Here is a 25,093-nt window from a genome sequence, read left to right on the forward strand (position 1 = left end):
ATAGCAAAATATTTGGTGCTCTGAAATGATCAATTATTTTTTTAGGGCTGCATAAGAATGCCTGTTACTGCTAGCTATTTTTGTAGTAAGTTTATTTGATGAAACTGTACATAATCTGACAGAACCCTGAGTCCAGTTTAGTTCTACCAAGGCTTCAATGCAAGCATAACTGTGTCAGCTACATATTGCACATAATGATATTGGTTACATGCACATTTGCTCTGTAGTGTAAAGAACAATGTGAAGTCTGTCTCTGTTCTGTCCTATCACTCCTGTGTCCTCTGAGTGGGGACTGGGACTCAGACTAACGGGAGTATAGAACGTTTGACTACAAGGGAGGAACTACACTTCCCATAATGCTTTGCACCAGGGCACCGACAGACTTCCTGCCCTGAGACAGTCACTACTACTGTGCACTGCTGCTGTGCTGTCACTGTGCTAGTTCGTTCTGTGCAGCTGTAGGTCTCACGCTATACAAGCTGCTGTCGGGGCCATGACAAGTAAGTAGCCTGAGCTAGAACCACATTGTGTAATATATGAATGTATTTTTGTACCCTATCTGCAAAATACACCTTAAGTGCAATGTAGTTTCTCAGCCTGCCAGGAATTGTATGTGAAGAAAGCAATTGCGAGATTCAATTAGAGAAATGCGAGATTCAATTAGAAATGCCAATTTGTGGTACTTGCGACGGGGATGTGCGACTATTCTACAAAAAGCAACCCGGGAGAAATGCATACAAATGTGGGGAAACCATCCTGGACCCCAAAAGAGTGCCAACTGAGATCGCAGGACCATATAGAAGGCTGATTGTGGTCATAAGGAAATTATCGGAGGTTCTCAAGAGCTGTCAAATGGCTGATTGTTGCACTTTTTTTTATTAATAGTTGAAATTAAAGCAAGCGTTTCTCAGCAAAATAAAGTCTTTACAGCACTTTGGGGTACAGAAAAATGTATGTATAGAAGTTTTTCACTGTTTTTAATACAAGCTTGTAAAAAGTTGGATAAAAATAATTGTTTATCATCTGCAAGTTCAAAAACCCCTCTTCAATAAAATACATCAACTCCACATACCTGTCCCACATAATTTACACCTCCATGTACCTGTCCCCCATCATTTACACCTCCACGTACCTGTCCCACATCATTTACATCACCACGTACCTGTCCCGCATCATTTACACCAGCACGTACCTGTCCCACATCATTTACACCAGCACGTACCTGTCCCGCATCAATTACACCGCCACGTACCTGTCCCGCATCAATTACACCGCCACGTACCTGTCCCGCATCAATTACACCGACACGTCCCTGTCCCGCATCAATTACACCGCCACGTACCTGTACCCATCATTTACACCTCCACGTACCTGTCCCGCATCATTTACACCAGCACGTACCTGTTCCGCATCAATTACACCGCCACGTACCTGTCCCCCATCATTTACACCTCCACGTACCTATCCCACATCATTTACATCTCCACGTACCTATCCCACATCATTTACATCTCCACGTACCTGTCCCGCATCATTTACATCTCCACGTACCTGTCCCGCATCATTTACATCTCCACGTACCTGTCCCGCATCATTTACACCAGCACGTACCTGTCCCGCATCATTTACACCAGCACGTACCTGTCCCGCATCATTTACACCAGCACGTACCTGTCCCACATCATTTACACCAGCACGTACCTGTCCCGCATCAATTACACCGCCACGTACCTGTCCCGCATCAATTACACCGCCACGTACCTGTCCCGCATCAATTACACCGACACGTCCCTGTCCCGCATCAATTACACCGCCACGTACCTGTACCCATCATTTACACCTCCACGTACCTGTCCCGCATCATTTACACCAGCACGTACCTGTTCCGCATCAATTACACCGCCACGTACCTGTCCCCCATCATTTACACCTCCACGTACCTATCCCACATCATTTACATCTCCACGTACCTATCCCACATCATTTACATCTCCACGTACCTGTCCCGCATCATTTACATCTCCACGTACCTGTCCCGCATCATTTACATCTCCACGTACCTGTCCCGCATCATTTACACCAGCACGTACCTGTCCCGCATCATTTACACCAGCACGTACCTGTCCCACATTATTTACACCAGCACGTACCTGTCCCGCATCAATTACATCTCAGCCTCTCAATCGGGCTGTAGCTTAGGGATCATTGCATGGGACGAGGCAGGACCCGTTCTGCACATGCGCAGTCATCCCACCATCGTAGTTCTCCTCAAACCATCGGCTTTGCATACAACTATGATCAGACCCATAGCGGGAATACATTAAATGGGCTTGATAAATTATCCCCATTGTTTTAATCCGAAATGTCTCTTTTTTCTTTTTTTAAACTACCATGTCTTTCTTGAACTCCTTGTTCTTTACCCTTTAACATTCCCATACAGCATTACTGCTCTATATGGCAAACTTCTCTACTGGTGCTTTGTGTGTAAGCTTTTATGAATCAAAACGTTTCAGCAAACGCCTTGTACAGCTGAGAATTAATTTTAACTTAAATCACATGAACCATGCGTTAGTGCTGATAGTAATGTAAGTGAATATACCTATACTCCCAAATACATCTCATGAAAAGTATAAGAGAGCTTTGGGGACGACGGTTATGCACATAATAATACGTTGTGCTTCACTGAAGCTATGAGAACAAATTTCTAATGCTCTGTTAAAAGCGAGGACAGAGTACAAGGTTTTGTCTACAAGTGTAACTAGCGTTTGCATGTCACTGTACCAGTCTGGCCTTTTAGAATGTTGGAATTTGTGCTGCCAACCAGGTTCTGTGTTGGCATCTTTTAGAAATGGGTGATGGGAGCGATCAGCCTTGGAAAACTTTGATCTAGTAAGTATGACTGTTCTTCCAAGTATTTATCTATTACTGGGTAACTGTTTGCTAATAGGTGAAGGACTTCTAAAGATTAACTGTTATTGTTTTTTTTAACTTGTTGGCACTTTGGTTATTGTGTTATTAAGGGGTCTATGTACTAAGCCTTGGCGAGATATAAAGTACCAACCAGTCAGCTCCTAACTGCCATGTTGCAGGCTGTGTTTGAAAAATGAAGGTTAGGAACTGATTGGTTGGTACTTTAGCTCTCTCAATTATTAGTACATTGACCCCTAAATAACATAAGTGTTTATATTCCTTTAGGATGTTTGTCAATTATTTTTTTCTCAATATACTCCTCTAAAAAAATAAATATATATTATTTAGCCGCAATGCCTTTCCATGACCATCTCTTCTATACTTATAATAAAAGTATACACTGTGTTGTATAGTTTGATATTCAGCACTGAATCCATCTTTTCTCTCTGTAGAATTCAGATTGGCCTTAGTCCAGCTCTTGGTATCGCCAGTGAAGTCTGATAACTTGAAGAAGGCATCGCAGCTGATTAAGCAGGCGGCACAGGCAGGGGCACAGGTCGTAGCTCTCCCTGTGAGTACCTTTGTAGATCAAGCAAGCTGTGGTCAGGGCACCTTCATTGCTTTCCATGACCATTTCCCATTATAAATCATGATACATTTTTAATAATATGAGATTTATACAGCTCAGGTTCGTCTTTCTCCACCATCTGGTTTTCTTTGCATCCTTTAATTATTAGCTATACAATAACACAGGGCATGATAAGTACTGGTAGATATATATATTAGCCATCTGCCATGTAACTTTTGAGGGACGGGGTGTCGGTGGCAGCGCCCTGTCATTGATTTCCTGAAATGACATACGTACCAGCATCCAAAACTATTTAATGTCAACTAAACCTCCATCTGGAGAAATTGAAACCATACCCTGTTATTTGTTATACCCACATTTATAAATGACCCTCGCCGTCTGTTGGCACACACCTATGTCACCAAGACGGTTAAGGAACTTATTTCGGCCAATATGTGTTTAGGCAATGTAGAAACTAGAGGTTATTCTTTGTCTGGTATGGATTGTCACTGAGCTCCGTGCTAGGGGAATATAATTTAGACTTTTAAGCTGGGTACACACTGAGCGATGTGTCCCCAGCCCAGCTGATATGTCTGCCGACGGGCCAACGCATCGGATCCTGGGTACACATCAGAACAATGTAATGTATGACTGAACGATCACTCGTTCCTTCCTTCATTATACTGCATGGCGCCACATGCGATCTCCTCAGATTTTATGTGCAACGCGTCAAGCCTGACAACGTCGCATGTGACTGCAGGAGCGCAGATATCGTATATGCACGATTTGTCGTTTGTGTGTAGTGATTATATCATTTATACATTACACTTCAGCTATACCCACCTATGCCACTCACTTATTGGAATTGTGTTTTTGGTGTTCTGTGTGTGATGTTTTCTGAGCATACTGTGCAGCCATTGTGTAAGTTGCGGCTTTGTGTAACTGTCTTCCCATAGGAATGCTTTAATTCTCCTTATGGTACCAAGTTCTTTCCTGAATATGCGGAGAGGATTCCTGGGCAGTCCACGCAAATGCTGTCTGATGTGGCAAAGGAATGTGGGATCTATCTCATTGGAGGTTTGAATAATATTTTAGCATTACCCATAGTTGCTTCTAGGCAGGGTAATCATTACCATAATTCAGCCATTAACTAGACTCTAGTTACTTGAAGTATATTATATATTATTTTTTTATTTATATATTACCAATTTATTTAGTACCGTTTTTTTATATATAGCGCACACATATCCCACAGCACTTTACATGGCCACTCACATCGGTTCCTGACCCAGTGGAGCTTATAATCTATATTCCCTACCACATGTACACGCGCACACATACAAACTTGGGTTAATTTTTGGTAGGAGCCAATTAACCTACCAGTATATTTTTGGAGTGTGGGAGGAAACCGGAGCACCCGGAGGAAACCCACTCAAGCACAGGGAGAATGTACAAACTGTGCACAGTTAGGGCCGTGGTGGGAATCGAACCCACGACCTCAGTGCTGTAAGGCAGTATATATGCTAACCATTACATTGTCTGTACTGTGTATATATACAAAAATAATATGTGAGCATATAGCTTTTAAATAGTTCTGGCTCTTAATAAGGCCCTTTGAGCTTAAAGTTATTTTTAGGTGAGTAAGTGGATCTCAGAGAGACCATAACGGTGCCCATGCATACTGCAGTATTGCTGCCATTATCGGAAACATGGTCCAATATCGCAGCGCACTTGCGATGAAAACTGGCCAATAATTATCCCAATTCAGAAACTTGTACTGATCCATAGAAGCCAGTAAGTAATTAGCTGTTATATGTCTGTAGTCATGTTAGATAATGGAATATAGTGTCTGGTTGCTATGGTTCACTACTAATTTGCTTCAAAAATCAAAATGTTTGTGCATATATCCCTCACTGTCATTAAATGAGACAATGGGATCGTACTGTAGACTGTTTACATTCGGCTATCTTAGTTTTATTCTGAGGACCTTAATTGTAAATGAATTGGTTCTTGTGTCACCGCTTACATGTAATGGGAAAATGTACAATATGGGTAAGAGTATGGAACTATAAGCAGATTGCCGTTTGCATATATAATTTGTATATGACGCATGTGATCAACTACACCGTACAGGAGAGCCCTATGAGAGGTGGAGGCTGGGCCAAGTGTATAATGATGCAATTTCTCTACAGGTTCCATTCCAGAGGAGGATTCTGGGAAACTCTATAACACTTGTACAGTTTTTGGCCCTGATGGGACGTTGTTGATAAAGCACAGAAAGGTAATGTTTGGTGCTGCAAAAACCCTTGTGGCGCCTTATAACAAAAAAAACCCATAATAATGTAAAGTGTATTAAATCCGCCATGTTTAGAAACTCAGAACCCGTAATGAAAACCTAAATTGCGTTTTTTAGAGAAATTAAATGAGGACTGTTAATTGCCTTGTTTGTCTGCATCAAAAGGGTTCTCCTGTCGTAATCCAGGTAAACAAAAAATAAATAAATCTGATTTTGACTATACAAATATATTGTTGAAAATGAATATACAGTTAACACATTGGGACCGATTCAATTCGATGTGAGAGCAGAACCGCTTCCGGCAGCTATTTGCGATATGTTTTCCGAGGTGTTTTTTCAGCTTGCATCCTAGGTGGAAATCCCCAATAATTAATGCATTTGCATTTTTATAAATGTTAAGGCGGGTATCCACTACTAGATATACAAACGAGAGCACAATTCCGACATTGCAATCGTGCTCACGTTTGTATATCTAGTGATGTGCCTAGACTGAATGTTCACTCGTTCAGTCCAGGCACATCCATCATCCCCGCACATGCTGAACCTGATGGGCTCGTCAGGTTGACGAGCATGTACGGACGACGATATATGTCGGAAGCGACCAGCGTGCATGCGCATCGCTGGTTGCTTCCGACCAAAACATGCCCGATTGCACGATAACGACGTTGTTATTGTGCAATCGCTTGCTAATATCGCCTAGTGGATACCCCCCTTTAGAGCGTGTATGACTTGTTAGGTAAATGAATTGTTACATGGTGCCTGCCTATTGCACTATGTTAGTATAATGTTATGGTCGCCTCTGGACTGCTTTTTTACTGTATCACAGCTCCCTACTCTCACCAGCGCCAACAAGGCAGAGGAACCTGCGGTAACCACTTGTCTTAAAAGTGACAGGTCCTTTCTAATGTATTGATTTTATTTTGGCAGTTAAATTGCTAAATGTTCATTGATTTGAAGCAATTGTTAAACAGTAATCTATCTTTTTATTTTTATTGTATGTTCCACAGATCCACCTGTTTAATATTGATGTGCCTGGGAAAATCCGTTTCCAGGAGTCGGAAACGCTGAGCCCTGGTGACAGCCTCTCTGTGTTTGACACCCGTATGTCACGCTTCTACACACGTCCTTAAAGTATAAATGACTCTGCTCCAGCTCCTGCGTCGTATAGTCACGTTTTGAGTCTTTGCCATGAATATGGCATTATAGGACGTAGGACGACAGATGCACTAAGCTCCAATATTGATATTGAGTTCTTGAAATTGCATCTGCCAGAGATGCTGATCTCTTGTTCTCATTGTTTTTAACTATATTATAATGCTGGCCGCATTCTACATTATGTGCAGCTATATCAGGCCCAGTATTGCAGCATATGTGTGCCCAAGACCCCAGTGCCTAATGATAATCCTGTAGTAGGCAGATTAGGGATATCATTGGCATCCCAGTGGTCAGGATGCTGGCTCTCAGAATGCCGGCACCAGCATCCCGACCGATGACGTCATTTCAGCGCCCATATAAACAATTCAATCGCCCCTGAAGCGTGAGTGCCATGTTGCTGCCTAGTTTGGCCCATTTAGCAGCAAGTGGAGACCCAGCTGACTTTTGGGCTCCTTGGAATTGGCCGCAGATCGGCAGAGATCAGTAAGTGCGCTCCAGACAGCATCAGGGACGTATAGTGCACAAAATCGCAAATTCAGTTGTTTTGCGAACATCCCTGAATCAGTGCAATACATGTCACGCGTTCCCATTAAACTCTTGGACCACCTGTCACAGACTGCAGAATTACTTCGAACAGCGGGGGGAATTCATTTGAACACACTATTGAATAGCGACGGGAGAGACTCCCGAAGCTATTCAATACACTGCTCTGTTTGGTCACACTAAGGATTTCTTCTCGCACCCCCCCCTGGGGATGCGCGGAGAAATCCGACCAAAGTGCCGGGAGCGCAGCAGTTTTTCTGCATAGCACTGCACTAACAGCCGCGTGCCCGGAACTTTGGTCAGAGAATGCCGGTTAACGCGCCTTAATCGGCAATTCTCCGACCACACAGTGCAGTGTATTGAATAGCTTCAGGAGGCCCTCCCGTCGCTATACAATAGCGCGTTCATTTGAATTCCCCTCAGTGCACACAGAGGTCAGTCTTGTTCTAAGGGCCGCTGATAAATCCACAGTCCGGGCTGTGCAGTATTCCTATACATCACTATATGGGTGCAGGCACCATAACTCTCATTCTAAACTGATATGTACCTGTATACTAGACATCAGCAAGGACGTCAGTGACCACAAGGATGCAGCCTGAGCACAGTTCTTGGAGGTGATTTTTAATATCTGTATAATTGACATTAGGGCCTGTTCTTTGTAATTCACATGTTTTCTGAATGACCACTGAATGCAGGTACTATTCCCAGGAGCGTACTGTATGTATATTTAGGGCTGAGTCGGATGCACCATATGGATGCAGCTTGCACGTTCCCGCCAACTGCGTTTGCATCTAAAACTGAAAACAGGGCCTGCGCATGGGTCACAAGTAGCTCCATCCGTGTCTCATCTCAAGTCTAACGTGAAATAGGCTTTACTGGGCGGTGGCCATTTAAAAACAAGGGACACGCTGCGTCAGGTTGGAGTGTTAGGGGCGTGTTACCCAACTTCAGCGCTTGTTTGAGGCGCGCGGGCGAACACAAGGGACGGCTGTTTCCGATGGAACTTTTGCCCCCAGCCTGGGAGGAGTACAAGTCCTGTTACTAATGATGACGGCTGTGGACAGAAAAACAGTGCGGTGGTGCGACTCGGACACATGAGGACACACGGACACTCGCATAAACGGGCGGATACTCACATTACGACATCTTAGTAAGTAGGCTGGACGCAAATTCACTCAGGATCAGGCCCTTAATGAGCACATACTATGCAGCTAAAGTAAACGGGCACACTTATTTACACCCAACATGGCGCTTATGAATTTTGAGATCTATGGCAATTAAATGTAACCGTCTCAGCACTATGTGTGGTTGCTGTGCAAGTGTACAATCAAAATGAGTTGTGATACTTAAATGAAGTACATTAAAAAGTTTGTAAAATTTACTTCCTTACAGTGTTTTATATTAGATACATGTTTGAAAGACCATTTTATGAGTGGATAGGGAAATGGGATATACAGTATACGGCCAGTTCTCAGTATGGCTATCTGAGCTGCTACTGGATCTATTCTATCTTGGACTGGCGTCCTCTGGGCCTAATTCAGAGCCGGACGCTATTTGCGCTCGCTCGTTCAGAAAAAGGGGCTGGCTATTTAAATTGAGCGCTCGCTCTTTGCGGTCTGTTGACGCCTCTATGTCTGAGCAAGCGAACGAAACATGCGCTCGCTATTTTGTAAAGACGCCTCCTGGCCGCTCGCATTCCTACGTCATCTCCGCTATTTATTAGAGTAATCGAGTACATCGAAAGGCGTCTGAACTGCTCGCAGTGCTTGTGGTAGGATTTTCCTACCGCAATCATGCGGACAGTTCAGGCTAAGAAACAACCAAGTGACGTGGTCGATGACGCTGCTTTGTTAATTATGCACACCCTTAAAACGCCCGTTTTGACCGTTTGGCACGCCTGCGTTCGGATCTCCACTCCCCGTTTTCAAGCACTTTCCCCTGTTACCACCCACAAACGCCTCATCCTATCACTCAAATTAGCAGGCACTCGCTATTTTGCGAGCGCTCAATTTCCGACCGCACTGACTGGTTGGCGCATGCGCATTACGACCCATACGCATGAGCAGATGTGCGAACATTGCTCGGAGCGAACGAGCGGCCGCTTACGAGCGGCTCTGAATCAGGCCCTCTGTTAGATATGTTGTGGATGGTGAAGGTTTATGCTGAATGTAGTAAATGACTTATACCGTATAGGTTTTATTTATTTTTTTGTTGCTATAATTTTTCATCAGTGATAAAATAATGTTAATCTTAACAGCCTATTGCAAAATCGGAGTGGGGATCTGCTACGACATCAGATTTGCTGAGCTTGCCCAAATATATACGAAGAAAGGTGAGATTTCACTTCCTATATTTTTTTTGTTTCATTTAGATTTTATTTCTTTGAAAGTGCAGGTTACAGCTACACACCGAGTAAAACAAAGAATAAAGGGGAGAAGGACAGGGGATGGGGGTGGCTTAGTCTTCGGGTGCTATCTAGGGGGTATAGGAATAGATTGGGTCTCATGTGTAAAAGGGGTTTAGTTAAACAGGGAAATGGGAGTGTGGGAAGGTTTAGAGATCCACAGGGCAATTCAATTTGGAGCGAAAAGTCAGTTTTTGCGATAATTTCACACCGATGACGTCATTTTCGCTGGGTTTTTTTTACACCGTATTCAATTTCAAAGACTTTTCGCAGGTTCGAAAAGTCTTTGAAAAAGAATGGGGATAACTTTTCACCACTGAATAGGTGGCGAAAAAAAGTGCAGAATTGGGTTTAGGGGTGCAGGCTTAAAAAAAATAGCCTGCATCCCTGGGAATGTCATTTTAAAATAACTGTCAAAAAAAGTTTTTTAAAAAAATAGGGACACCCCAAAAAAATTATTTTAAATTTGGGGTGAAAAAAAAAAATATGGGAAAAAAGTGTTTCAAAATAGGGAAATAGGTTCAGGGCTATTCTGCAAGTATGCAGCAGGTGTTTTCTAGAATAGGCTATTAGCGGCAGGTGCATATTTGCAGAATTTTTAAATAAAGACTTTAGGGACTTAAAAATATGCTAGTACCCATTTTCATGTACCCCAAATTTGATGGGACCACTAAAAAAATGAAAAAAAAACATAAGTGCTCTTCTGCATCACTTCTTCAATGTCGGGAAAAAAACACCTGCAGCCGCTATTTAAATCCCCGACTTTAATTTGCAGGCTAAAACAGGGGTACCCATAGTTACCCCCCATGTTTTAAACAGCTTTAGGGGGTCCTACAATTTATTCCAGGAAAATTTTGTATTTTTTCGCAGATACCACTTCGCAGGGTCCCGTTTTCGTAGCTTTTATATTGAATACGGGGGATAAAGCAGGCGCGCGCCCGATACTTTATCCCAGGAAAATCTCCGATGTGGAGCGAAAAGTCCAGCACGGACTTTTCGCTCCCATATTGAATATCCCTGTCAGTATGAGATGGATATGCTCCAGAAATGGGAGGGCCCAGGGAAAACAAAGGAAATATCTATGCCTATAGCCAGCATCCCACATTTGATGAAACTTGCCATTTTTATTGTGGAGGTAATACGTCATTTCTTCTATGTGTGCTTAGGAACCAGATATAGGATTTGAGGGAGGAGATGCTTGGTTGGCTAGTCTGTTTCTGGCATTTGGCCTTCTTTACTGTATTTTTATGCAGTTAGATCAAAGTGTACTCACTGTAACATTCATGAAAGGTTTGTAAAAATATAACAAATCCATATTAAATATGATATACAACAACATGTTATACAGAATGTAATGCAACAATAACTCAGAAGGGCAGGATAATTGGATTGGGAAAACTTCATCAGTTTTTATTGTTTATCAACTTTAGGACCCTTATTTCATATAGTCTCTTTTACAGCCTATTATAGCAATGAGTTAAGGTGGGCACACAACTTTGCAATCACTCGACTGAACGGGTTAAACGCTGCCAATCAGCCAAGTAGTGTGTATCCAGCTTGACCCCGAGACCCCATACACACTGAGATAGAAATAACTATGTGTACGTTCTTCTATGGGATCGGGAGGTCGGCATCTACAATACCAAACCGCACATTATTATTATTATTATTATTTAGTTATATGGCGCCACAAATGTTCCGCAGCGCCTTACAAAGTACATAAACAAGTTGTAGACAAGCGACTTACAGAACAATACACTACAGGACGAGGACATGGATAATATATATTGCTACATTGGTGGCCATAACACCCAGATAAGCAACAGAGCATAAGCAACCAAGTGTTAGGTGCCCTAGTGGTGAGTAAGAAGTAGATGAGACTAAAGTAGGGAGAAGCACAAGAGGGTAGAGGGCCCTGCTCGTAAGAGCTTACATTCTAAAAACACATAAGATACGTCCTCCGTTGCAGGAGCATTTTAAGCCTTTTATCGGCTAATGCTCCTGCATCTACACCTATACAATCGTCAGGCTGATCACCCATTATCGGGTGATAGGTTAGTGCCCAGCTTTGCAGCTGTGTGGGGTACACATAGTTTACTGCCTGCAGAGCGATGGCACAGGTGCTCTTCCTGTCAGGTGTCACTTTACTTTTAGTCCCAACATGGTGTGTGTGCGTGTATGTGTTTCTTACAGTTTTACCTGCTGTATTCATTTGTTTTTCTATTTTCAAACTTAGGGTGTCAGTTGTTGGTGTATCCGGGGGCGTTTAACATGACCACAGGACCAGCACACTGGGAACTTCTGCAGAGAGCTCGGTAAATATAAAGGAAATATCTTCATTTGATAAGGCAGTAAAAGACTGAGAGCTCATTGCAGAGTCTGGTCCCTTAGTAGAGATGAACAAAACAATCACAAATAGTTCCCTAGTTCCGTAGCTGACTGTGGAATTTGGCCTCTCCCGTTGTTTCTGATGCAGCCGGACTTCTCCCTTACTTTACCCCAACCGCACCCTGGCAAATCTACCTGTCATCCCCAGCTCTATTACTAAAACTATAAATTCAGTGTAATGTACAAATATTGTGAAATGGTGAAGCAGCGGCAGAACTTTGTATCTCCACCACAGAATGTTCCGCTGCAAAGCTTCCTCATGATTCCGCTCATCTCTACGTCTCTGTAATGGCTTTACCTGCTCTGTGCTGGGCGGGCGTTTTATTTAATTAAATAATAACTTCTGCTGTATGACAGAAATAATGGTCATGTGGGTGACTGGGGCTTGTGTGTTTTAAGTACTTGCCTGTGCGCAGTTCCAATAAAAAAGGACTTCCATTTTCCATAATAATGCATGGGCTGAAGACTTCTTACTGTAAATGTCATTTGTTCTGTCTGTTTCTAGGGCATTGGACAACCAAGTTTATGTGGCAACTGTGTCCCCTGCCAGAGATGATGGCGCCTCCTATGTAGCTTGGGGACACAGCACTGTGGTCAATCCATGGTAAGCTCTTTCATATAGCTAAGATCAGATTTACATTACACTATGTAATTACTGGGAGATGGCATGGTTCTAGCATGGCTACATGTATATGATTCAGCAGTCATATCATTCATATTATTTTGATTGTAAAGCCCTGGCTGGCCATTTGGATCCATAAGTGGTTGGCAGCTATTAACTTTCCAGCTATTATGGAGCTATGTGTCTAGCCTTTGTCTTGGCAAGTCACCCTGGGACTTGTAGTTCCACAACTGTTGTAGAGCCTATCTCTGGCATAGAGTGATTGCATTGGCTGATGCATGTCATGCCGCAATACCATCTCTAGTGTCAGACTTGTCATATCTGTTTAGTGATTATCATTGTATTGTTTATGAATGATAATTCTTTATGTATTAACTTCCAACCAATGATGCAGTGTTGTACACTAAGTGATACAAATAGATAATGTACAGGGACATGACAAAGAAAGCAAAGTTGACCCTGCATAAATGAGCTAACAATCTAAGAGCTGGGAGAGACAATTGATACATAATATAGAGATGTAACCATTGCAGATGCTGGTGGGGAGGTGTATATGGCTACAATAAAGCAGAAACATTATCCGCTGTGGATATTATGGCAACCATTGGTGACTGGCATTACTCCGCAGCTGCCCATGGTGTGAGGGGAGGGAAGGGGAAGGTGGAAATATGGACGTTGGCAGCCAATGTAGTGCTTTACATAGACCATGCGCTGTATTAATCATATAGTACATATTGGGGGGCAATTTAATTCCAGCCAATGTTGTGGCGAACATCACTGCAATGTTCAGCTACGCACGTGTTAGCCTAGTTATTTTTTTATTGTGCAAATTAGTGTTCAAGGATAAACTAGTGATGTTGCCGGGTGCATTGTGCCCTTCCGGAGCAGCACATCACCGAGAATCAGGGGTGTCAGACCGATTTTATGTGGGGGGATGGGCGGGGCCACATAAAATCGTTCCAGCATCCACCCCATGCTCCTCCCTCCCTCTTACCTGAGCTGCGGCCGCGAATGGTCAGGGCAGGGACTGTGCTTTATAGCAATGGGCTGCACTGCATGGAGGAGGTGTAATATACATAAAGACGGCACATTACACCACCTCCTCCATGCGGTGCAGGGGCAGTGCAGCCTATTGCTATAAAGCACAGCCCCCTGACCAAACGCAGCTGCCGCTCTTTTCACATGCCCCCTTCCGATGCCCAATGCTGAGAGTTGAATCACCCCTGAATTGAGTCTGAAGTTCTGTGCACGTTTATAAATAATAAAAACCTTAATTCATTTTTTTTCTCCAGGGGAGAGGTCATTGCTAAGGCGGGAGCAGAGGAGACAATCACTTCCACAGATATTGGTACGTAAAATGCCATTTCTCTATATGTAATTCATCTTAGACTGTATATTACTTTATATGAACTACAAAGAATGTGGCCCGCACCTCTCATACAGCGACTATAAAAGGTATTGAGCACCCCCTTGGGCTTTGTCATATTTTGCTGTGTTACAACATGGATGGACTCCTATAAACTATTATTGTGACTTGTGAAGAAAGTTGGTTCCTTCAGAGAAAATTTGTTATGGATATAATTAGGGTGTGAATATTACTGCAAACATTTTTTTTTTTGCAATTTCTTGTTCCTAATTCATTTTGACAAATGGTTGGATTAAAAAAAATGGCACATTGTGTACTTTGTGTTGATTAGTGGGAATAAATTTAAATTAAATCCTTCATGGCTCCATGTTCTAACACTAATGGCCGTATTCAACAAGTGGTGAAAAGCCGTTTTCTGCGAAAAAGTTCCACTGGTGACGTCATTTCGCCAGCGGAAACTTATCCCCGTATTCAATTGTGTCGAGTTTTCGCCGGTGCGGAAACGCAATGCTATGTGCCCGGCGGAAAAGTTTCGTCTATGAATATCTCTCGAAAAAAAAGTGCAGAATTGAGTTTTTGGGGTGCAAAGGACAGGTCTCCAAATGTAAACTGTGTAAAAAAAAATAAAATAAAAACACCCCAAAAATGTACTTTGAAAAAGGGGACGAAAAAGTACAAAGTTGGGGTACAAACTTAAAAACTAGTGAAATAGACTTTGGGGGTTCTGCAAGTATGGGGGGAGGGTTTTTTTGATTGCAGGTGCTTGCTGAAGGTGCGTTTTTTCACGTTTTTTAAAACCTCACTTTTGCAATTATTAACCATGCTGGCACCAATTTTCATGTACCCAAAATTTGCTGGACTTGTTATTTTCACCAAAAAAACCTGCTAAATGCTATTCTTCACCACTTGTGCAAAGACGCAAATTAGCAGCTATTGTGATAATTTAAGTACCCCAAATACCTTCAGCAGGCCTATTCGGGGGGTATCTATAGTGATCCCCAATGTCAGTGCATCTTTTGGGGGGTGTCAGGCTGATTTCCCCAAATCTGACAGCACTTTTCGCCTGTTCGCGTTTTGCCGTGTGCCGTTTTTGCAGATTTCTAATTGAATACAGGGATAATTGGGAACGCGCGCGATATCTTTTCGCATGGAAAACCTGAGATGTCGGCGAAAAGTCCAGCATGCTAAAAGTACGGGACTTTTGCGTCTAATTGAATATGCCCCTATATGTGAAAAGGTCCACGGGGATGAATTACCGTATAAGTCTACTGCATGTGCACACACCTACCTACTAGTCCTCCTAGGATAATACAGAGTGTGAACTCGTCCTTTGGAGCTGCTCTTAAAAATCAATCTGCATCTGACTTTGTGGATAAATCTCAAAACATTCAGTGCAGAAACAATGCAATAGCACTTCAAAGCCCAAAATGCTATGTTACAATGCTGACTTTTTACCTACTTACAGTATTACTCTGTATTTGTGCCCCAGACCCATCAGGTGGTGGTTGGCTTTTCATTTGCCTCAAGTCGCAGTAACCCATTGAACTAATCAGATGTTTGCTTTTAACAGTCTCACTTTTGCTAGACTGATTTACAGTTAATTTCTGATTGGTTACTGCACTTGTACTATTCTAGTCTTATGTTACCCATGAGGAATAAGCTTGACGATTTAATTTGCCTAATTAAGATTGACATTTCTGCAAACTAAAACTGCATGGCGATACAATATGATGCTCGGGCACTGACATTACTATAATTTGACAAACAGACCATTATTTTGGGAAATATCTAATGTTTCTTCTATCTCCTCTTTTTCAGATTTGCAGTACCTGGCCGAAATTCGTCAGCAAATACCTATCCATGCCCAGCGTCGCCATGATCTCTACAGTGTGGAAGAAAAGGCCAAATAAACTGTATTGAAATATGTGGCTTTTACATGTCCCAAATGAAAGTTAAAATAATCAAATCGGTGTCAGTGCTAGAATTTACAGGAGAAGTATAATATATTGTGAGAGATATTCCTGATTAAAAGGATGGTACTCCAATTGTTAGTGCAAGGTAAGGCTCCAGAGCTGCTAGTTACAATGACATCACCATATATGAGGGATTGCAGCAAAACTAATAATGCAGGCTGTGATTGAACCTTCACTAGTGCAAGTTTATTGTGTGTATGTTGGGCAAATTAATATAAGAACAGATTCCAATATTATTGAGGTGTAGTGGACACTGACTACTGCTCCGACAGGTCACATCACAGCTGTTACCCTTACCGCTAATAGGACAGACCCACAAGCATTGGAGCAGGATGAGGAACTATAGGACTTTTTTCTTTTCTTTTAACATCACTGGTTTCTGGCCTCATATTTTATAGACTGATAAGATATCAGTTTTTTTTTTTTGTTTTGTATGTTATACAAATTGTGTAAAGAACAAAAATGCGTTACGTAAATGTTCACTGCCTACAACAGAAGGGAAACTATGAATGTCTATTATTACAGCGCGTGGACTTGATAGCCTGTGCAGAAGATGTCTCTTCCGGAGATTCCTACAGGGACCGAAATGGCTTAAGGCTGTTAGGAGCGCCATCAATATGTTTAAGGCTGCCAAATACAATTCTGATGTAAATGACAAATATACTAGTACAACTTATGTGACTGAACAGAATGCATTGAATTACTGATAATATAATTTAATGTAGTGACCATATTGCCTTCATGTCCACATGCGAAGCATATATTGTAGCTGATTCTGAGTTGTATGTAAATCGCGAGGTGAATGTTTGTCGTGCATTTCACCTTACTGTGCATGCGCCATAGAAATAAAACGACAACTGCACATGCACTAATTCAGATTTAAGCACACAGGTGGAGTCCCCTAGTGTGTGGGGAATAATCCATATTTTGGCGAACCACACTATTGGGGAGATGTACTAAGCTCTGAAAAGTGATAAGTGGAGAGTGATAAACCAACAGCCACTCAGCTTCCAACTGTCATGCGACAGGCTGTATTTGAAAAATGACAGCAGCTGATTGGCTGTTGGTTTATCACTCTCCACTTTATCACTTTTCAGAGCTTAGTACATCTGGCCCTATCTGTGAAATGGGTACGATTGGAGGCGACCACACAATCGTTTGGAACTGATCTTTCTCCAGGGAGTGTCATGAGCGTGTTGGCCAACTGCAGCGTTCATTCGCAGTGTGTGGGCGAGATGGGTTGTCTCTTTCAGACTGGTCATTTGCACCCAGCCTGAGGCTTGGGTAAATCCCTATGGTAATGGTGGTGGCTGCAGATGTAAGAACAGTTGGCAGGATAGGCTTCCATGTGATTCGCACGGATTGTTAGTATACAAGGATGGATTCACACATTACCATAATGTAGTTGCGTCCCACCCAAAATGCGCCCCATTATGTCCACATTATGAACATTTGGTTTGCGGAACCTGCCATGAATTTACAGTATATGTGTGTTATGTATTATTACCACTGGGGAAGTCATGTTGTATTACAGGGAGTCACCCATATCCAAATGTTCCGAAATACAAAATTTTTTTTTAGCATGACTGAGGTAGTGAAACCTTTTGCTTTTTGATGGTTCAGTTTACACAAACTTTATTAAAGGCACAAAATTGTTAAAAAAAAATATTTATAAAATCACCTTCAGGCTGTGTGTATAAGATGTATATGAAGCCTAAATGAATTTGATGTATATAAACATAATTTGTTTTAGCCACACAATGATTGAATATACTGCAGGCTGTGCATATGTGTATATAAAACATAAATGCATTATGTGTTTAGATTGGGGTCCCATTCCCAAAATATCTCATTATGATATGCAAATATTCCAAAATACCTCTGGTCCCAAGCATTTTGGATATGGGAGACTCAACCAGTATTACTTTCAAACAAATGGAATAAAAATACTGTTTTAGCGTTCCCGCTAGGCTGTTTTAGCGGGGCGCGGCGCCCTGCCCTCCTTCTGGAGGGCAAAAAGCACCATGCCCTCCAGAAGGAGGGCAAAAAGCGCCCTGCCCTCACAGCCTGCGGGTGCCGTCTTCGTCCCACGGGTAATGTGCGGTGACCCGGTCACCGCCGGAGAATAGACGCCGGGCACATGCGCCCGGCATCTATTCTCCCTGTCTGCAGCACTTGGGGGCTGCCCGGCGTGTCCGTAAGGGCCGGGCACGGCGGCAAGTATGAAGAAAAAGGGGATGCGTCTTATAGACACGTTCCCCTTTTTATGCCCACGCCCCCTTTTTGGACGCACAAAGTTGCCCTCTCTAGCTCCGTCGCCCTGCCTGCCGCCGGAGCTGGAGTGGACACTATGTTTTTGAGCATTTTAGCAAACTATTGCTCTTACTATACGTTATTTATATGTGTGCCTCCCTATTATACTACAACTATGGCTTCTCCAAGTGCCAGCATGCCACAACGGTCGTTTATTGGCACCAGGCTCATTTAGACATCCGGTCAGCCCAATGACACCAGTGCAATCTCCTATACCATACAGTGGCAGGATACTTTAGTGTACAAAACACATTATCGGTAACATGTACAGCAGCTCTACACACTGTGGCTTTTGTGCAATGTGTATTTCAAATGTCTTTTTATTTTTACATGTTATTAGATATGTATTTTTCTACTTTGGTGTCGACATTATCACTGATTCCCCTGGTTTGGCGGGGAGGAGGAATCATCAGTGGATGTCACCCAATTCAGGGTTACAGACTGTCTCCATGAACAATGAAACAGGTCCAGATGTGCATAGTGCAGTATACATTTTTCTTTGGTGTTGTTGATAAATCCCATTAAAACTAAATATTGTCTTAGCCTGCAGTAGGTCTGCCTTATTAAATTACTCAGGGGGGGAAACTTTATTATAATATGTATTGAGATGCTGTGGAGGGTCACCAAGGATTATAATGTTTTCTGATTCTCACATTAGAAAAAGCTTTTTTTTAATACTGCACTGTGTGATAAGAAATGTGTAAGATCACTATGGCACTTCTTCAGGTGGGATAATCCATCAATAAACAGGAAATTGTGGGCGGAGCAACTGCTAGTAGGCTGATAAGTCACAGGACCACAAAGCCACGGAGGCCCAGACTAAGCCAACATATCTATAGAGTGTAAGCTTGCATGCATGACCCCTTTACCTCTCGTCTGTCTGTTATTACACAGTCTTGTTTTATCACTGTTTTTCAATTGTAAAGCGCAACGGATTATGATGGCGCTATATTAGTAACTGTTGATAATAATAATTTCTTCGGGTTTCATAGGGTCAACAGGAACTACAGAAAGAGAAACAACAGATGGAGCCCAGTCCTCAGATAGTATCAACATTTATTAAAGTGGCAATTAGTCACTGAATTATCCAAACTGGATCATAAAAAAGATCTTACAGTAAACATGTAAAAACAGATATATATATAAAAAATCCCAACATAAAATGTTCGAAAAATAAAAAATACAATCACATCACATAAACCTTTTGGTAAAATCCACTGAAAAGCACTGATGTTAACTTTTTCTGAACCACTCAGTATAATAACAAAGGGGGGCTAATAAAAATCACCACAAAGAAAATCAATTAGGTGATCAAATGCTAATTATCTTATGAGTCATCAGTGTTCTAGATGTTCATAAGAAAAAGTAACAGTCTCAGCAGATTTCGTTTACTATCCAATTGTAGGTAATTATAAGTTATTGCTCTCCTCCAACATTGTAAATCAAGCCATCAACGCTATTTAGTAATCAATAGCATTATATAAAAGAGAAGGGGACAAGTATCTGTGAGTCATTTTCAGAGGGGCTCACAAGCGGGCAGGTGGGGGGGGTTACACAAGCGGAGGCGTTTCCGAAGGAATGCCTGCCGTTTGTGGCAGGCACCACTGACATCACCAATGATGTCAGTGGTGAGCTTCCTGCTCTACTTAGAGTAGGAAGTTCACTGGGGCTTGCGGGAACGAGACCCTACCACAAGGGTCTCGTTGCAAGCCGCGATGGTCGCGACCATCAACTGGCCGCTCGCAAAAACTGTGGGTGGTCACCCACAGCTTAGCGAGTGGCCAGGAGGCCGGCTCCATTAAAAAAAATAAAAATCGCCCTGATTCAGAGCGAGCGCTCTGAAAGAGTGTCCGGCTCTGAATCAGGGCCAAAGGCCGTGCACGGCTAAAAATTAAAAAGAGGTATACTCAGCTGACTGGTCCCTTTGTACAGCAGAACATTTAATCCGTACTGCCGGAGATAGGTTGAGGTAGCCGGCAGTTTTGCTTCCCTCTTGCTCCTCTAGTGTGAGAGACCGCTGTCTTGTCTCCTTTTTGTACTGTGTAAGCTTACAAGATACAGGACCTCATTCAGAGTCGGTCGTAGCGGCCGCACGGTCGTATGCCACCGATGTTCGCTAAACTGCGCATGGGGAGTGGAGATCCGAACGCAGGCGTGCCTAATTATGCGAACGGCGTTTTAAGGGAGTGCATAATTAACAAAGTAGTGTCATAGCACACGTGACATGGGAGGGTTTTACACTGACATGATCGTAGAGCTTAAGAGAGGGTATGGTCAACCTTAAGCTCTACGACCAGTTCCCGATGGTCTCGATTAATCCTTATATGCCCGTAGATGACGTGTAATGCGTACGAGAAGGGGGCGTATTTTTTTGTCTTCCGGCCGCTTCCTCCCCTTGGTTGGCCAGCTACCGATCCGATCTTAAGGATGCAACTTGCGAGTGCATCATTTGCATATCCGGCCCCTTTTCCCATACGACCGTGCGGCCGCAACGACCAACTCTGAATGAGGTCCACAATGTGGCTGTAGACTGCCCGGAGTCAGGCGGTTGTTCTGCCTCTGGTGCTCTCGCAATGATAGAGCAGCACGTGGTGCAAGGTAGCACGTAATACAGGATTTCCAGAACAGCAATAAGACTGGAGAGAGCAATTCGAGTCAGACATCTCATGCAGTGGACGGAGCGTGACGCGTTTCTCAGCAAGAAGTCATGTGCTGTTTCATCAGAAGTCTTCTGATGAAACAGCACATGACTTCTTGCTCCCCCTCGGTTGCTCCTCCCCCAACCCAGATGCAACTTCCTGTGTGGGTTCCCGCGTCTGGTTTGTTATTTCTGACCGTCTCGTGTGTTGAGACGCTCACAATCCACCTATGGTGCTCTGATGAAAACTGCTGGTTTTCAGAAGGTTTGGGTCAGTCTCCCTGTATACCTCTCCCTTGGGTCAGGTATATAGTACTCTATATCCTACCAAGCCTCTGGGGGTTTGGTCAGTTGATTCAGAGCACATTTGCATTTGAATTTATATATGCATTGTATGGGACTTTAATGCTAGCTGCTGTATTTGTTTCTGCCTTTTATTTCTAAACTATTAGATATATCACTGTGTTTCTCCTCATCCCTCTGTACAGTTGTGTGGGTCCTTTCATTGTCTTTTCACATTTGCTTGTGAAGACTGTCACATTGCATTTATACCTTATATGTCGGTTCCAGGCACTCAGTACACACAGAACCCGGATTCTTTTACAACAGCACACATTGGAACACCAAGAAAACTGTTGCGTGAGCTGTTTGTTCTAACATGTCACCCTTCCGAAAGGCACAGGATTAACAGGAACCCCTGAGCAGGATCGCACTAAGCTGCAAATATTTTCCAGATATCAAGGGACACCACCTGTGAAAAGGGACTCTGCAACCAATTGGACACTATTCACGGCATCCACCTACCTGGAGGTTAGGTTACATTATCCTCCGCTTTCCAGTGTGCCTTTTTCAATTTACCCATTCAGGGATACGTGTACACTTTATATTGTTTGGACTTAATGAGTATTGGAATACCCATTTTTATCATACATCATTGTCGGGACTTTTTTCCTTCTATATATATTTTTTATTCTCATGATGGTTTCTTCAGTATGAGCTCTATCTTTTATGGTGTATTACATGAATACATTTATTATTTTATTTACATCTGCCACTGCATTACTGCATTTTTGCACTACAAATTTATGGTTGTCGTCCATTTTCAGTATTGTATTATATAGATTGCGCTAACTTCTTACTGTTTTGTTGGCTGCATCTTTTTATTATCTGTCAATATGTTTTATCTCCATTGTCACATTCTAAGTGATACAGATAGTGCAGTTCTTTTCTTTTTGTTTAATTTAAATTGTACTTCACATTTACTTTGTGAGGGCTGAGCTGCCCATCCCCCTCTCTCCTAATTAGTTGGAGAAGCTCAGCTGCAGTGGAGTGTCTACTGAGGGGAGATTTGATCTCTCTCGGTGTATACCTTTACTTCTACGATCACGGTATATAGCACTAGAATCCTACCAACTGTTTGGTTTGTATAAGCTGATTCAGTGCCAATTTGTAAGTATATTTGTGTGCATTGCACTTATATCCTACCAATGTCATAGTTCCCTCTTGCAAATGTATTTATATGCATGTAGATCCTACCAAACTTATGGGGTTTGGGTGGTGGATTTTAATGACCTTTTATTGGCCTTTTGCAAATATATTTCTATGCTAGTAGATCATACCAAACTTGGGTGTTTAGGTAGTGGATTTTAATGACCTTTTGCAAATATATTCTATGCATTTTATGTGACTTATGCTAACTCTGCTGTAGAGAGAGACTTTTTTGTTTTGTCTTTTTGTTTTTTTACTAACCCCCAACTACCTGGTGTATAGGGGTTAGAGAGTACTTCACATGTATTTTTATCTGTGAAAGGGGTCACATTGCATTGTTAACCCTACACTTGTTGTAGGTTACTTACAAAGGTAAACAGGAGACAGGTGTCCCTGTGCTGGTTTCATGTAAATCCTGTGCAGTAGGCCTCTCAGGATTTCATACAGGATGGACTGTGTGTTGATTGTTATCCACCACAAAAGTCCATGTCGCCCGCACCTGTTCAGGGGTCACCTGGTATATCCTCCTGGTCTCAGCTTATGAAGCAGTTAGTGGACCGCTTATTAGCCCCCACACTGCCTCCTATTTGGTATTCCCACAGTGATTACAGCCTGCTATGTTTCCTCTTCCCATACATCCTTCCTGGTTGGAGAATTATGTCCTATCAGTCACTCTGCTTTCAGATTCTGATATCCCATCTGAGGGGGCAGAGGATACTCAGGTTTTCTCCCTCTGGACCTATCTCAGATAGGAGGCGGCTAATTCATCAGTGAATGTTCCTCTCTAGCAGGGTCGGTTAATTCAGTCCTCATTTTAGAAGATGAAGTACCGGCTCCTAAAGCCTAATAAACTTGGTTTTCAGACGCCAAAAGGTGATTTAGGATGGATTACCTCAATTTGAATAACTCACTGGAGATTATGGGGGAAGCATGGAACACTCCAGACAAGCTGTTCCAGAGTCCAAGAAGGATTAATGTATTTTTACTCTCTCCCGCAGGGAGAGTGCAGTAAGGGTGCAATCCCCTGAAGGTTTTCGGTACAACTCCCTCATCAGGTTCTATCTATGGCCAGAGTTTCGTACGGAGACTATGCGGGCAATCAGGCTGGCAGTAGAATCTGGGGGCAGGGTTCCGTGGACATACAGGATGCATATCTGCATGTAGCTATTGCACTATTCCACCATAGGTTTCTGAGGTTTGCTGTGAGTCAGCAACAGTACAAATTTCAGGCTCTGCCCTTCGGACTGTCCACCAAGATAATGGCAGTCATGTCGTCTCATCTCCGAAGACAAGGAGTCAGGATACTACCATACTTGGATGACCTCCTGATATTGGCGCAATCGCCGGAGGTTTTACAACACCATCTCCAAATGACCATTGCCGATCTACAAAGCACGGCTGGATAATCAACTGGAAACAGTCTTCTCTTTCTCCAACTCAGCAGATGGTACATTTGGGGTCGCTGCGGGTTTCCTGGGCGCAAAGGATTTTTCTACCAGTGGAGACTGCTGCCTTGCATTTACGGGTACGCAAACTGCTCCGCAATCAGAGAGTGTCAGTTCTAGCAATTCAGGTACTGGGGTCCATGGTATCTGCTTCGACTAGGTGGCTTATGCCCAGTTCCATTCCAGGTCCCCACAACGATGGATTCTTTCTCATTGGGATGGTCAGTATCATCTGATAAAGTCTCAAACGATTCGCATCTCGCCAGAGGTTCGCCTCTCCCTTGCATGGTGGGTGCAGATGACTCATTTAGACAAGGGTCACCCATTATGGATCCCAGATTGGGTACTCCTCACTACGGATGCAAGTCTGTGAGGATGGGGTGCGGTGATAGGTCATCACACCTTTCAGGTAAGGAAAGTCACCTGCCCATAAATATTTTGGAGATTCGTGCAGTGCACAGGGCGCTCATTCTGGCAAAGGGCCTCCTTCAGGGCAGGCCTGCCCAGGTTCAGTCCGACAACGTAATCGGGGTGGCCTACATCAACCATCAGGGAGGCACATGAATTCCGGCAGCCATGAGGAAAGTGGCAAACATTCTGGTTTGGGCTGAATGCCATCTTCACGCAATCTCGGCAATATTCATCCCAGGAATTTTAAACTGGGAAGCAGACTTTCTAAGTCGTCGGAACATACACGCCGGAGAATGGGCTCTTCTTCTGGACGTCTTTCAGCTCCTGGTGGACAAGTGGGGGCTACCAGACGTAGACCTCATGGCATCATGTCATAATCACAAGGTCCCCAGGTACGGGTCCAGGACAAGGAACCCCTCAGCCGCCTTCGCGGATCACTTTCCACTTTATCTCTCTCCAAGGCTTAGTGCATCTCCCCTTAAGGGGTCTATTCATGGAGTAGAGAAAAGTCATGTTTTGCGGTAAACAGGGCTTTCTCTGCTTGGCGCAATTCACAAAGCGGGTTACAGTGGA

General features: G+C 43.1%; 1 protein-coding gene across 1 annotated transcript; it reads left to right on the top strand.

Annotated features, from left to right (window-relative positions):
- Positions 1-382: 382 nt before the first annotated feature.
- NIT2 (nitrilase family member 2) lies at positions 383-17,185 on the top strand. Its single transcript, XM_088481083.1, has 10 exons — positions 383-500; positions 3,363-3,481; positions 4,435-4,555; positions 5,671-5,759; positions 6,782-6,875; positions 9,730-9,804; positions 12,113-12,191; positions 12,770-12,868; positions 14,179-14,234; positions 16,071-17,185. The coding sequence occupies exons 1-10, from the start codon at positions 494-496 to the stop codon at positions 16,160-16,162; spliced, it is 831 nt and encodes a 276-aa protein (XP_088337209.1). The 5' UTR covers positions 383-493; the 3' UTR covers positions 16,163-17,185.
- Positions 17,186-25,093: the final 7,908 nt, after the last annotated feature.

Source organism: Taudactylus pleione, unplaced genomic scaffold (assembly GCF_031769625.1).
Source record: "Taudactylus pleione unplaced genomic scaffold, aTauple2 ptg000262l, whole genome shotgun sequence".
NCBI classification, from domain to species: Eukaryota; Metazoa; Chordata; class Amphibia; order Anura; family Myobatrachidae; genus Taudactylus; species Taudactylus pleione.

Bases quoted from the DNA above. Each gene is read 5' to 3' on its own strand.
- NIT2 (XM_088481083.1), top strand. The intron at 6,876-9,729 runs GTATGTCACGCT...TAATCTTAACAG, and splicing joins CCTCTCTGTGTTTGACACCC to CCTATTGCAAAATCGGAGTG. The intron at 12,869-14,178 runs GTAAGCTCTTTC...TTTTTTCTCCAG, and splicing joins AGCACTGTGGTCAATCCATG to GGGAGAGGTCATTGCTAAGG.